The sequence below is a fragment of the Lepidochelys olivacea genome (assembly GCF_965140295.1).
Source record: "Lepidochelys olivacea isolate rLepOli2 genome assembly, chromosome: 3".
NCBI classification, from domain to species: Eukaryota; Metazoa; Chordata; order Testudines; family Cheloniidae; genus Lepidochelys; species Lepidochelys olivacea.
In genome coordinates, this window is record NC_140413.1 from 26,704,002 (window position 1) to 26,717,497 (window position 13,496).

At 39.7% G+C, this 13,496-nt stretch overlaps 1 protein-coding gene across 1 annotated transcript in view; it reads left to right on the forward strand.

The window, feature by feature from the left end:
* NBAS (NBAS subunit of NRZ tethering complex) overlaps positions 1-13,496 on the forward strand; it is a 407,958-nt gene that overhangs the window by 177,499 nt on the left and 216,963 nt on the right. Inside the window, exons 35-36 of the mRNA XM_084622071.1 lie at positions 1,929-2,030; positions 12,031-12,198. Coding sequence (XP_084478197.1) covers positions 1,929-2,030; positions 12,031-12,198 — 270 coding nt within the window. The remainder of the gene's footprint in view (positions 1-1,928; positions 2,031-12,030; positions 12,199-13,496) is intronic.

Genomic DNA, 13,496 nt, shown 5'->3' on the forward strand with positions numbered 1-13,496 from the left:
TGATGGGGCGCCCAGGATTTCCAGGATTTGTGCAGGAAATAGCCCAACTTGATTGTCATGCACATTGTGTAAAGAGTTGTCACTTTGGATGGGCGATCACCAGCAGGAGAGTGAATTTGTGTGGGGGGTGGAGGGTGAGAAAACCTGGATTTGTGCTGGAAATGGCCCACCTGATGATCACTTTAGATAAGCTATTACCAGCAGGACAGTGGGGTGGGAGGAGGTATTGTTTCATATTCTCTGTGTATATATAAAGTCTGCTGCAGTTTCCACGGTATGCATCCGATGAAGTGAGCTGTAGCTCACGAAAGCTTATGCTCAAATAAATTGGTTAGTCTCTAAGGTGCCACAAGTACTCCTTTTCTTTCTGTATAAATTATGTTGTATGGGTTTCATTTATTCATCTCTCCCCATTCCATACTGCCTTGCAGTCAGCAGAAGGGCTTAAGCTTGATCTCCCTTGTTATAAAACCAGAGGGGAAGCCAGCAGGACATTTTCTGTGAGGGCTTAGAGACTCTGGAATTTGTTTCCCTCTGTAGTCTGAAATAATCCAAAATTGGTACCCTTCCAGGAACAGTGCAAAAATAGGGGTTGGATAGGGTTATTGGAGAGGGTTGTGGGTATGCTTCCCAAAATGGTGAAAGGATGGAAAGAAGGTTTTTTGTAGGTGGCTGATTGGCTGGAAGAGTTTCTGTTTGATAATTTCTATGCTGCTGGATTTTTAAAAAATTATTATTATTATTATTATTATTTTATTTATTAATTGTGTTAAGGTTCAGAGAGCCTTTGATAAGTGTCATTTTATTATTGTAATCTAAATTAATTAAATACAGTAATTTATTAATAGGAATTCATATTGGGCTCCAAAGTCCCACTCATAATTGTGTTGGTACAGTACAATCACACAGGAAGGCATTGTATTTTCTCTTAAGAGCTAAGAAGCTAAAAAATAGGAAAAAAAAAAACAAAAAAAACCAGGTACAACACAAAAGTAATGTGATTTGGCTGATTACAAGCACATCTCATTTTTCTTTCTCAAAATTGTCTGTGTATGTCTTATTTATATTACAAGAACTTATTTTTAAGTGTTTTGGAGGGTGGCAGCACATGATTGAAATTGGGGAGTGGAAGTGATTGTTGCAGTAAGAGAAGAGTAGGTAAAAGAAAGGGTAGAAGCATGATGGGTAGAGGGAGAATGTGTGCAGCTGAAGGGTGCAGAACGAAGGATCAGGGTAAAGGGGATCAGCAACTAATAGAAATATTGCAAATGATGGGTGAATGTGGAGGAAAGTTTGTCAGTAACTTCCATACTAAGGCAACCCACTTACACGCTTTCTTAACGTCATTACTATCGGTGGCCCCATTGATTAATGGGACTTGCCACAGAAGTAAAGAGAAGCATAGGTATAAGTATTTGCAGGATTGGGGCCTGAATATTTAGTTTATAAGTAAAACAGTGCTATCCACCTGGCATTGGAACTTATTTCAAACCATTTTTAGATAATATACAAACCAGAAAATACTCCTATTCACTCTCCCATTATTGCAGTGGCTCTACGTTACCAAGAGTGAAAAGCAGTAAAAACTTAACTTCTGTCAACACAGTGAATATAAGAGGAGATCTGCCAGTGAATATATGAGGTAGATCTGTTGAGTAAGAAGATGCCATTTTCATGTAGTTACTTTCTTGAAAAAAACAGGAGCAACAACAGTACTTCATGGAAAATGCGTATACAGTACTGAGAGAAGGTAGTTTTTTGTAGACATTTATATCAGTGGTTCAGCACGATGCCATGATTATTTTTTTTATTCTCCTAGAAGTTTTACCACCTGAGATTCTTGCTTTCTCATGACACTAGGTAGTTTGAATAATTGTGTATTATTAGTTTGAATGATAGCAGAAATAACATATACCCCTTCTTTTCAGATTCTTTATCAAGCAGTGAATTACCAGTTACGCCCTTCAGAAGGAGGGGAGAATATAAATATCTCAGTACCTTCTTCGCTGATCGCTAAGGAGACTCCTCAGGTAAGTTTTCAAGTGAGACTGTAAAATGACCACCATTGCATTCTGTTTTATTCTGTATCATAAGGAGAAACAGATTTAAAAGATTTCACCTAGCACAGCGTAGCGAACTTGAGATATTTCTCTGCTTTAGGCTTTGTGCGTAGCACTATCAAATAACCTAAGGAAACAAACCAATAGATGGTTTTTTAATGAAGTTTTCTTGCTAATATATACTCCCAATGTGGTCTTGAACATCCTTGTGCAGTGGGGTCTCAGCACTGTAAACAAAATAATTGAGAGCATAAATAAATACAAAGGCAGGAGAAGTGGAAGACAAGACAAAAACCTAATCTAAAATAAAGGAATAATTATTAATGTTGGTGATAGCCTTGCAGGATGGCATAGATCAACATTGGTAAATAAACTGAATAACATTTTAATTTAGCATATTATTCACATATGGGCATTTTATCTTTTACAAATTCACAGTTGCTCAAACACTTTGTATGTACATACTTTCATAGCTGTTCTTTTTTTTTTTTTTTTGAGGCTTGAAGGCACCATTATGATCATCTGCTCTGACCTCATGCTTAATGTAGGCTGTAGAATTTCACCAAGCCATTCGTGTATTAAGCCCATAACTTCTGATTGATGTAGTATATATCTTTCAGAAACACAAACTTGATCTTCATTTAAAGACTTCTAGTGACAGAGAATCTGCTATGTTTTAGCTTATTTGTTTTTTTGTAATCTGTTAGTTTTGACTGTTTGATTCATTGGTGTAGTTTGTCACCTAAATAACATGACATTATTTTTTTTCTAATTGAATAACTGAAGATTTCTAAACTGTAAGTACTTTTGGTGCAAATATTCAATACCTGCATCTGAGCAAAAATGCCTCATAATTGTGAGCTGAGAGTTAGAAGTTTGATTAATCTCCTTCTTTTGAAGGAACAGGTTTTTGCTAACTTGGATTTCATTTATTTCCTCGTACCTTTTCTGTTTCTTATAGTATATTGGTAATAGTCTTATTTTTAAAAAAAGTAAAGAGAAAAGTCTATAGTTCAGATTCTACAGTCTAAGGCTTATTCAGGCAAAATCCAATTGATTTCAGAGATCATATGTATGTGGGTATGTATCAACTATGTATTTGTTGGGGAGATCATGTGTGTGGGGGTTACCATTGATTGCTAAAGCATATTAGATAGGGTTGCCAGGTGTCTGGTTTTCAACTGGAATGCCTAGAATGAAAAGGGACCCTGGTGGCTCCGGTCAGCACTGCTGACCAGGTTGCTAAAAGTCCGGTTGGCTCCTAGGCATAGGGGCAGCCAAGGGGCTCCATGTGCTGCCCCTGCCCCAAGTGCTGGCTCCGCAGCTCCCATTGCTTGGGAACCATGGTCAATGGGAGCTGCGGGGGCGATGTCTGCGGATGAGGCAGCATGTGGAGCCCCCTGGCCGCACCTCTGCATAGGAGCCGGAGGGGGGACATTCTTCCGGGAGCTGCCTGAGGTAAGCGCCAACTCGGAGCTCTGTTCTGCACTCCAAACCCCTCATCCTTGGCCCCACATCGGAGCCTTCATCCCTCCCAAACTCCAAACCCCTCATTTCTGGCCTCACCCCAGAGCCCACACCGCCAGCTGGAGCCCTCATCCCCTCCTTCACCTCAACCCCCTGTCCCAGCCCAGTGAAAATGAGTGATGGTGGGGGAGAGTGAGTGACTCAGGGAGGGGATGAAGTGATCAGGGGTGGGGCCTTGAAGAAAGGGCAGGATAGGGGCGGGGTAAGGGTGTTCGGTTTTCTGCGATATGAAAGTTGGCAACCCTAATATTAGCTAATACTATTTGTTTTAACTAATATTATATGGATAAAGCTGATAAAACTAGTACTAGATGGGCATAGCTCCTTCATCACATCATGTTTCACGCTCTCTAGGGCTCCAATAAAAGATTTTTCACTTGTTTTGCTAATTTTAACTTTTTATCCTCCCACAGTGAATTGAAATGCTGTGCTGGGATGACATAGGTGCTGGGATGACATAGGTGGGAACATAACCATTTGGCTCGTCTGCAAACCCCAATGTTTAGACATTTTAAAATAGGACTATACAAAGCATTAAAATAAATACTGTAGGGAACAATCCTTCACTGGCATGAGCTGGACTAGATCACCTAATTGGCCTAGTCAGTCTTCAGCTCCTGTAATTCTTTGAAGAGCTATGTTCAGAAAGGGAAAGGAATTCCTCCGTAATGATTACTTCTTGCTTGTTTAGCTCCTTTTCCCCTTTGCACTCTTGTTGTATGCTGTAATTACCTCAATGACTAATCTAGTGGTGCTCAAAGAAAAAAATCTCCATGTGCAAATTAGGACCTTGATCCATGAAGAATATTTCAGAATATTATAGATAACATTATTAGATTAAAGTATAGTGCTTAGCCACATGATGCTGTGTTATGTTTTAACAGGAGAAATAATAACCACAATAAATTATGCCTCATAAATGAGGGCTGACTTTATACTTAATCGGCTTAATACTTAAAACCTGCATTACATCTGCTGTAAAGATAATGAATTTATTTATATATTTAAGTAATGTGAAAATGTAATTACTGTGCAGTAGCACTTTAGCACAAGAGAAGCTTGCAGTTTAAAGAATATTGGTGGTGTCCTTGGAAACAAGGTGTTATTGATAAATTGCAGAGGATGCGTAATTTGCAAACATCCTTCTGTAAAAATTACATATCTGCTTTTTGTATAAATTCTCTTTAAAGAACTCAGTTTCTACTAGCTGCAGTTTAGTATTCTCTTTTGCTAGAGTTAGTTATGCAACTTAGCCTATGCTTTAACCTGAAAATCAATTTAGATTTGAAAAATTTGCTACACCTGAAGTCTCATATTAAAAACCACACTTATTAGTTTGTGACATGCATTGTACTTATCCTTTTACTGAGCATCAAATACCTTTCAAGTGAGCTACAAATGTATGCATTATGTTTAATGAAGGGCTCATCTAATTGAACATATTTAATGAAGAATTTGTATATGTAGGGCCTGAGCAGTGATAGCCTACGTTCTCACTGATTTAGGTGGAAGACAGAATTATAATTTTTCTGTACATGGAAATGCTTACTTTCTGTTAGTGTCACTAGTTGAGGCAATGAAGGGCAAATTCTCACCTCACTTATACCTATGCAGATTCAGAGTTCAGTCCATTGGAGAATCTAGTTCTGAATCACATGACTTAGCAAATGTCTGTTGTAAGTAACTTCTAAGAGAAATATCGTAAATTCTGGGATCTGAACACGAGTATTATTTAGCTGATTAAAAAGTTACAGGAATGTGTGCTGTGTAAGATCCGTGTAGAAGTATGCCCAGCATTTTTTGGAAGAATTAATGGATTAGCTCATTGTATATCGCAGAACCTGTGAGAGAGAGAGGTTTTTTTTTTTAATGTGTCTACTTGCTAGTTCTGAGCTTATAATCAGACATGTTGTTTCATCACTGCTGATTGGCTGGGAACAAGTGGGCGCTAGGTCTGAGACACTACAGGCTAGATCCACAGGGAGTTAGGTGCCTAATTGCCACTTTTGGCACCTAAGACCAACATTTAGGTACCACTAATATCCTCAAAACCCCCACTCAGCTGCTGACTAACTGTATAGGTACCTAAATTCCCTTGGTGCATAGATTTCTGCCAGTCAGCATGTGAAAAATTGCCTGAGTCCCGTTAGCACTAAGCTGCTTGATGCCTAAGCCCCAGTGGAATTCTCAAACTAGCTGTGCCCCTGCCTGTTCACCTTTGGGGCCCAAAGCAATAGGATGCTCAGAGCACACCTAACCCATGGAGATGACCAGATCGGGAATTTGGCTGGCTGAGTGTGTGTGTGTGGGGGGGCACTGTGTGTTCCCATGCCCAATAGTCTGGTGGCTAGAGCACTTACCTGGGATATGGAAGACCCAAGTTCAAGTCCCTTCTGCAAGTAAGGCAGAACAGGAATTTCAAAAAGTGGTTTGTGCCCTAACAACTGTGATATTGGCTACAGTGGGGTGGGGTAGGTTTCTCTCTGTTCTTTTTGTGAGACCAGGCTGAGCTTGGTTAGGTACTTATGTATAGGCCTGGGGTTCATGGTTGGAGGAATCATGAGTGGAGGTGGGTGCACATTCCTCTGGTCTATAAATTCTGGAAGGCAGACACTTCATCTTTCACCAGTTGGTACGCTATACAAATTGTTTGGTTAGGATAATAAACATTTCTTAAATAAAACAACTCTCTCATCCATCTAGGGTTATTTTTTTTTGCAGAAAACTCCAAGGGCTAAGTGTGAACTGAGACGTTCCATGGAGAATTATTGTGTATTGCTATATATGTGCTCATTAGGTAAATAAAACGTGTTCCTGACTCAAAGAGCTTATAATCTAAGGGCAAATCTGTGTCATACTAACCATGGTCACGTTCTATAGCACGTGCTCAACATCCTACAGATTGGGTCTTTATCTAATCCATCTCTGGGTTTTCTGTAGCACACATGTCCATGCTTTCAAAGTGCAGCACTGGTTAACTCAATCTTTGTTCCAAAATTCATAGTGGATGTTATAGAGGGCTCTAATAGGAAGTTCTCTTGGGGTACCTGTTTAGGGATAAAAATTCTTCCTGTTACAGAGAGGTTTATTTGAACAAAAAAAGTGGATCCTGCAGTATGTTCTAAAATGATTAGACTTTGATTCCAAATGGAACAACACAACTAACTAAGCTAAGGACAAAACAGATGAAGCTACAATTTAAAATATTCCGCAGCCAAACTACGTTGACCTGGAATGCTTTATCTCTGGCTCTCACAAGCTTTGTCCTGGATTTAGTGAAGTGTATTGTTCCGGAGGAGGATTGGGGGCATCGTGGAGGTATCTGAAATCTGACTGGGTCATTTTGCTCATTAAAAATTGCTAGGGAAAGGTTTTTTTTCCCCTCCTATAAAATTCAAATCCACACAGTTTGTTTTAAGAAACGGAGTACTTGTGGCACCTTAGAGACTAAAAAATTTATTTGAGCATAAGCTTTCGTGAGCTACAGCTCACTTCATCAGATGCATTCAGTGGAAAATACAGTGGGGAGATTTATATACATACAGAACATGAAACAATGGGTGTTACCATACACACTGTAAGTCTGAGGGGTTGGAGCAAATACGGTTGTATCATAGAGGTTGGCTAGACAATGGATCGTGTGGTGTGGTCTGGGTGAAAGCTGGAGGCATGTAGGAATAGCGGTCAATAGGTTTCCGGTATAGGGTGGTGTTTATGTGACCATCGTTTATTAGCACAGTAGTGTACAGGAAGTGGATCTCTTGTGTGGACTGGTCCAGGCTGAGGTTGATGGTGGGATGGAAATTGTTGAAATCATGGTGGAATTCCTCAATGGCTTCTTTTCCATGGGTCCAGATGATGAAGATGTCATCAATATAGCGCAAGTAGAGTAGGGGCTTTAGGGGACGAGAGCTGAGGAAGCGTTGTTCTAAGTCAGCCATAACAATGTTGGCATACTGTGGGGCCATGCGGGTACCCATAGCAGTGCCGCTGATACATTGTCCCCAAATCTGAAATAGTTATGGGTGAGAACAAAGTCACAAAGTTCAGCCACCAGGTTTGCCGTGACATTATCGGGGATACTGTTCCTGATGGCTTGTATTCCATCTTTGTGTGGAATGTTGGTGTAGAGGGCTTCTACATACTTACAACTACAGTACCCACCTGCTGAAGTGAAGAAACAGATTGACAGAGCCAGAAGAGTACCCAGAAGTACCCATTCTGAAGGACGACCCATCGCTCTCACAGATCTTGGGAGACAGGCCAGTCCTTGCTTACAGACAGCCCCCCAACCTGAAGCAAATACTCACCAGCAACCACACCCCACACAACAGAACCACTAACCCAGGAATCTATCCTTGCAACAAAGCCCATTGCGAACTGTCCACATATCTATTCAGGGGACACCATCATAGGGCCTAATCACATCAGCCACACTATCAGAGGCTCGTTCACCTACACATCTACCAATGTGATATGTGCCAGCAATGCCCCTCTGCCATGTACATTGGTCAGACTGGACAGTGTCTACGTAAAAGAATAAATGGACCCAAATCAGACGTCAATAATTATAACATTCAAAAACCAGTCAGAGAACACTTCGATCTCTCTGGTCACTCGATTACAGACCTAAAAATTGCAATTCTTCAACAAAAAAACTTCAAAAACAGACTCCAACGAGAGACTGCTGAATTGGAATTAATGTGCAAATTGGATACAATTAACTTAGGCTTGAATAAATACTGGGATTGGATGGGTCATTACACAAAGTAAAACTATTTTCCCATGTTTATTCCCCACCCCCCACCGCCCACTGTTCCTCAGACGTTCTTGTCAACTTCTGGAAATGGCCCACCTTGATTATCACTACAAAAGGTTTTCCCCTTCCCCACCGCTCTCCTGCTGGTAATAACTCATTTTAAGTGATCACTTTCATTACAGTGTGTATGGTAACACCCATTGTTTCATGTTCTTTATGTATATAAATCTCCCCACTGTATTTTCCACTGAATGCATCCAATGAAGTGAGCTGTAGCTCACGAAAGCTTATGCTCAAATAAATTTGTTAGTCTCTAAGGTGCCACAAGTACTCCTTTTCTTTTTGCGAATACAGACTAACACGGCTGTACTCTGAAACCTAACAGTTTGCTTTGACTGCTATTGGTAGCTATATATTTAAGTTTGTTAAATGGTAAATTATTTTTAAAACAGTGAGTAGTTTGATACTCTGGGATGTAAAGCTGTCTATAAATTCAAAGTATCAGTTTCAAAATTATTTTCTCTAAAGTATATATTAAAATATGACTTAAAGGCATTAGGGCAAACTAGGAATTTAAACTAAGGTCTCCCAATAATCTGCTCAGAATGCTAGACTATGCTTCTGGTATCTTCAATAATTACCCTCATAAGTGCCCCAGTTCAGGAAAACGTTAAGAACATGCTTATGTCCATTTCTGTTCAGCCAATCACTTAAACATATGAATTCAGTGTGGATTTAGGCACATGCTTAAGGCCTTAGCTGAATAAGCATCGTCTTCTGAATTGGGCCAGGATTATTTTTCTAGGGCACAGTCTTTATTTTTGTTGTTTTAAAACTTTCACTTTCTGATGGCCCATATATTTTCACACAGTTTTAAAAAAAAGTATTTAGTTTAAATTTAGTTGAGAAGTAATTTCTTGCTCTTATTTTCCTAGATACTTGCATTAAATGGTCAGGTTTCATGACGCATTCTCTTGAAAATAGTATAATGCCTTACAAAAGAAGAAACTAATTTTCTGTTATTTTTTTAAAACTTTCAAAATAAGTATCAGGAGGTACTATTTTTATTTAAACAGAATCTAAATAAATCCTGTTGCCATTTATTTTTCAGGAAGAGTAAAGATTCTGGCATATTTCGCTCAGCATGCAGTCCCTTTCATCTGGTCAAGTGGGAATTGAAATTTCCAATTGATTGTTCAAAGGCTGGCAGGAGGTCCTCTCTTTAGATCATCTTATTACTATTAATAATCAGGGAGTGCTCACATTTACAGGTTTTGTTGCAGGCAGACAGTTGTTGATGCCTTTTTAATGACAATGATAGATTTGGTGATAAATGTCTTCCTTGTTTTTGTACATTTAAAAAAAAAAATCAGTGGGGCAAGATTTCACCTAAGTCATTTTGGCCACCCTGTTTAGTGTGTAAAATTCTGTCTCAAGTTGTTGAACTGAAAACTGGTAGTTCATATCCTCCTGCCACCATAACTGTAGAAAAGTGATTTTCTTTTGATAGGTTTAAATTCAGTATATTGTGTTGGGAAACTAACCATTGTAACTTACTGGCTATTAAAACATCAACAATATGTATGTATATAAGTGTATTGTAAATATTACCCTACTGTACATTTGTGTGATTATCGTCAGTGGAATATAATTACATAATTTACAGCATAGTGAAATCTGTTTTATGTTTTAATATGTAAGCTGTATAAAACATGGAAAGAACAGGCACAGACCTCTTGGTAGTGTAACAATTAGTGACACATGAATCACTGCAGATGTATCAAATATTAATTTAAACCCTTTATTTCAGGTAGGCCTGATCCAGTAACCCAAATTTGCAAAACGCAGACCCTAAATTTTGAAAAACCAGACCTGAACCAGCCATTATTGAGTTTGGATCCAGGTGTCTGCCAAAACATGCGTATGTGTGGGAAGGGTGGGAAATCAGAATAGGCAGAAATCTCACAAGATCTGTTTGCAGCTTGTGAGAATGACTATATTTGGTTAATGTCTCACAAAGCACCAGAATTTCAGAATCCATGAACATACATACAGCTGTCAGTATTCTCACATCAGTGCAGGTAATACAGACCAACAATATCAAATGGAGGAGCTGGAGAGAACCCTATTTTGGATAGCTCTGAGATGAAAGATTAAAGTTTTTCACCAGCGAAGGGTGTAAAGACAACAGTCCCCTTCTGAGAATTCGGATGGCTTAGTTGTGCTCTTTGGAAATCCACACAATCCTGGGTTTCTATGTTAAGATTGTTCATAAGATGTTGAGGAAGTTGGCAGCTGGTATCAAGTGGAATGCCTAGAGGTCGGTCCTGGGGCCAGTTTTGTTCAATATCTTTATTAATGATCTGGACGATGGGATAGATTGCACCCTCACCAAGTTCGCGGATAACACTGTGGGGAGAGGTAGATACGCTGGAGGGTAGGGATAGGGTCCAGAGTGACCTAGACAAATTGGAGGATTGGGCCAAAAAACATTGGATGAGGTTCAAGAAGGACAAGTGCAAAGTCCTGCACTTAGGACGGAAGAATCCCATGCATCACTACAGGCTGGGGACTGACTGGCTAAGCAGCAGTTCTGCAGAAAAGGACCTGGGGATTACAGTGGATGAGAAGCTGGATATGAGTCAGCAGTGTGCCCTTGTTGTCAAGAAGGCTAATAGCATATTGGGCTGTATTAGTAGGAGCATTGCCAGCAGATTGAGGGAAGTGATTATTTCCCTCTGTTTGTCACTGGTGAGGCCATATCTGGAGTATTGTGTCCAGTTTTGTGCCCCCCGCCCCCAAAAGGATGTGGGCAAATTGGAGAGAGTCCAGTGGAGGGCAACAGAAATGATCAGGGGGCTGGGGCACATGACTTACGTGGAGAGGCTGAGGGAACTAGGCTTGTTTAGTCTGCAGAAGAGAAGAGTGAGGGGGGATATGATAGCAGCTTTCAGCTACCTGAAGGGGAGTTCCAAAGAGGATGGAGCTCAGCTGTTCTCAGTGGTAGCAGATGACAGAACAAGAAGCAGTGGTCTCAAGTTGCAGTGGAGGAGCTCTAGGTTGGATATTAGGAAAAACTATTTCACTAGGAGGGTGGTAAAATACTGGAATGGGTTGCCTAGTGAGGTGGTGGAATCTCCATCCTTAGAGGTTTTTAAGGCCTGTCTTGACAAAGCCCTGGCTGGGATAATTTAGTTGGTGTTGGTCCTGCTTTGAGCAGGGGGTTGGACTAGATGGCCTCCTGAGGTCTCTTCCAACCTTAATCTTCTGTGAATATATGATTCAGTGGCCAGTATGCCCAACCTCCCCTTTTTGATAAACTTCAGTGTATTAACAGAACAGTGGGACTAGTTGAGCAAATAAACACTTCCATAACCTTCAAAAATGTAAATGGCTGGTGTCCAAAATATCATGAGATTAGAATTTAATGAGAAAAAGAATGTTCTACTAATCAAAAAATCAGCTATGGGATTAAAAAATTGCAACATTGTTTGTAACTCTGCTTGTGGTTAGCTTGCTGCTAAATGAGACTGATAATTGAAATAACTCATTAACCAAACTCTTATCAGTATGTCCTGATGCCATTTTGTGTTTGTTCTGGGCATTTGGCCTTATTAACTCATGGTGGTGATAATGCTGAGGCTATTTCTAACATTTGTTGTTGTGTGTTGCATAAACTCACAGGAAGAAATCAGCATTCCTTCTAGCCAGTCTGCTGACTTCTTGTATTGGACCACCGCTAAAACCATGAAAGTTCTCTCTAATACAACTACAACGACAAAAGCCATGCTGCATGCAGTCAGTGATGGACAATGGTGGAAGAGGTCATTAACTTATCTTCGGCCATTACATGTAAGAAGTCACTAAAATCTCTCTTACTGTCTTTGGTTTCACTAATGGATAACCGTATAGGCCATATTCTTTCACAAGGATCTGCTAGTCCTGCTTCTGGAACCACTGGCAGTCACATTGACATCAAGGGGCCATGGATGACTTTTAATGTTTTCTTATATTTTGTTAATCTTTCTTTTCCAAAATGAATAATACACACTGTTGTTGTGGTTTTTTTAGCGTTAGCTATGTCATCAAAGAAGAGCAAAAGGCCAATACTAGTAAAATGTCACGGTGTTTGTGGTGGGAGCTATAAGCAGTTGAAGCACCATTAAAGCATAGTGTCGTACTTTCTATTACAATTTAGAAAATCTCTTTACCTTCTTATTCATTTAAGGTCCTATTCTTCACTTTTCCTTCCATATGTATGTTCATTTTTACTAGTCTTTTTTTTTATGATGTCTGTGATTCTCTGACTAATTCTGCTAATTTTTCTTTTTGTTTTTAATAATTGATGAATAGATGAAACATGGGTCCTGATCTTGCAGTTTGTCATATGTAGTTAGCACACTCCTCTATTAAGCCCCATTGACTTCAGTGGAGTTCTGCGGGGTTCCATGTACGGAGTCCATTGCAGGATCTCCTCCCATCTGAACATATGACTACTTAATAGACTTTAAAGCAAGATTTCATTATTACCAGGTGTCACGCTATCTGGAATGGCTCACGACCATGAGTGCATATCTCAGGGCAAACTGTAAAAACAGGCAGATACCCCAAACTGGTTGTAAAATCTAATTATATAACACAACAAGCCAGGGACAAATGTGAACTCCTGGATTACTATGCCAGTCTTATCATGGGGACACAAACAGTCCTCTTAGAGTCTCTAGTCTATCTTGCCATCCAGGTAAACTGGACTTTGTGATAAAAGGTCACTTATACCAAAAATCACATCACATTTAGGTTGCTTCCATTCCAAGAGACTAGTCACTTACCCTAGATCTTACACCAAAGACAACATGCGCAGCCAATTATATAATAAACTAACTAAAGGTTTATTAGCTAAAAAAAAGAAAATGAGAGTTATTGAGAGATTAAAGCAGGTAAAATATATGGACAGGTGAGTCACAGTTTACAATTCCAAATAGTGACAGTGATGTAATAAATTGCTAGTTTCCCAAGTCTTTTCAGGGTACTCAGATTGTGTCTGAGGATCTCCGCTTTGCATCTGGTACACTTCCCTGTTAAGAGTCCAAACAGTCCAGAGATGAAGGAGCTTTCCTTGAATCCATACTTCTTCTCACAGAAAACAAACT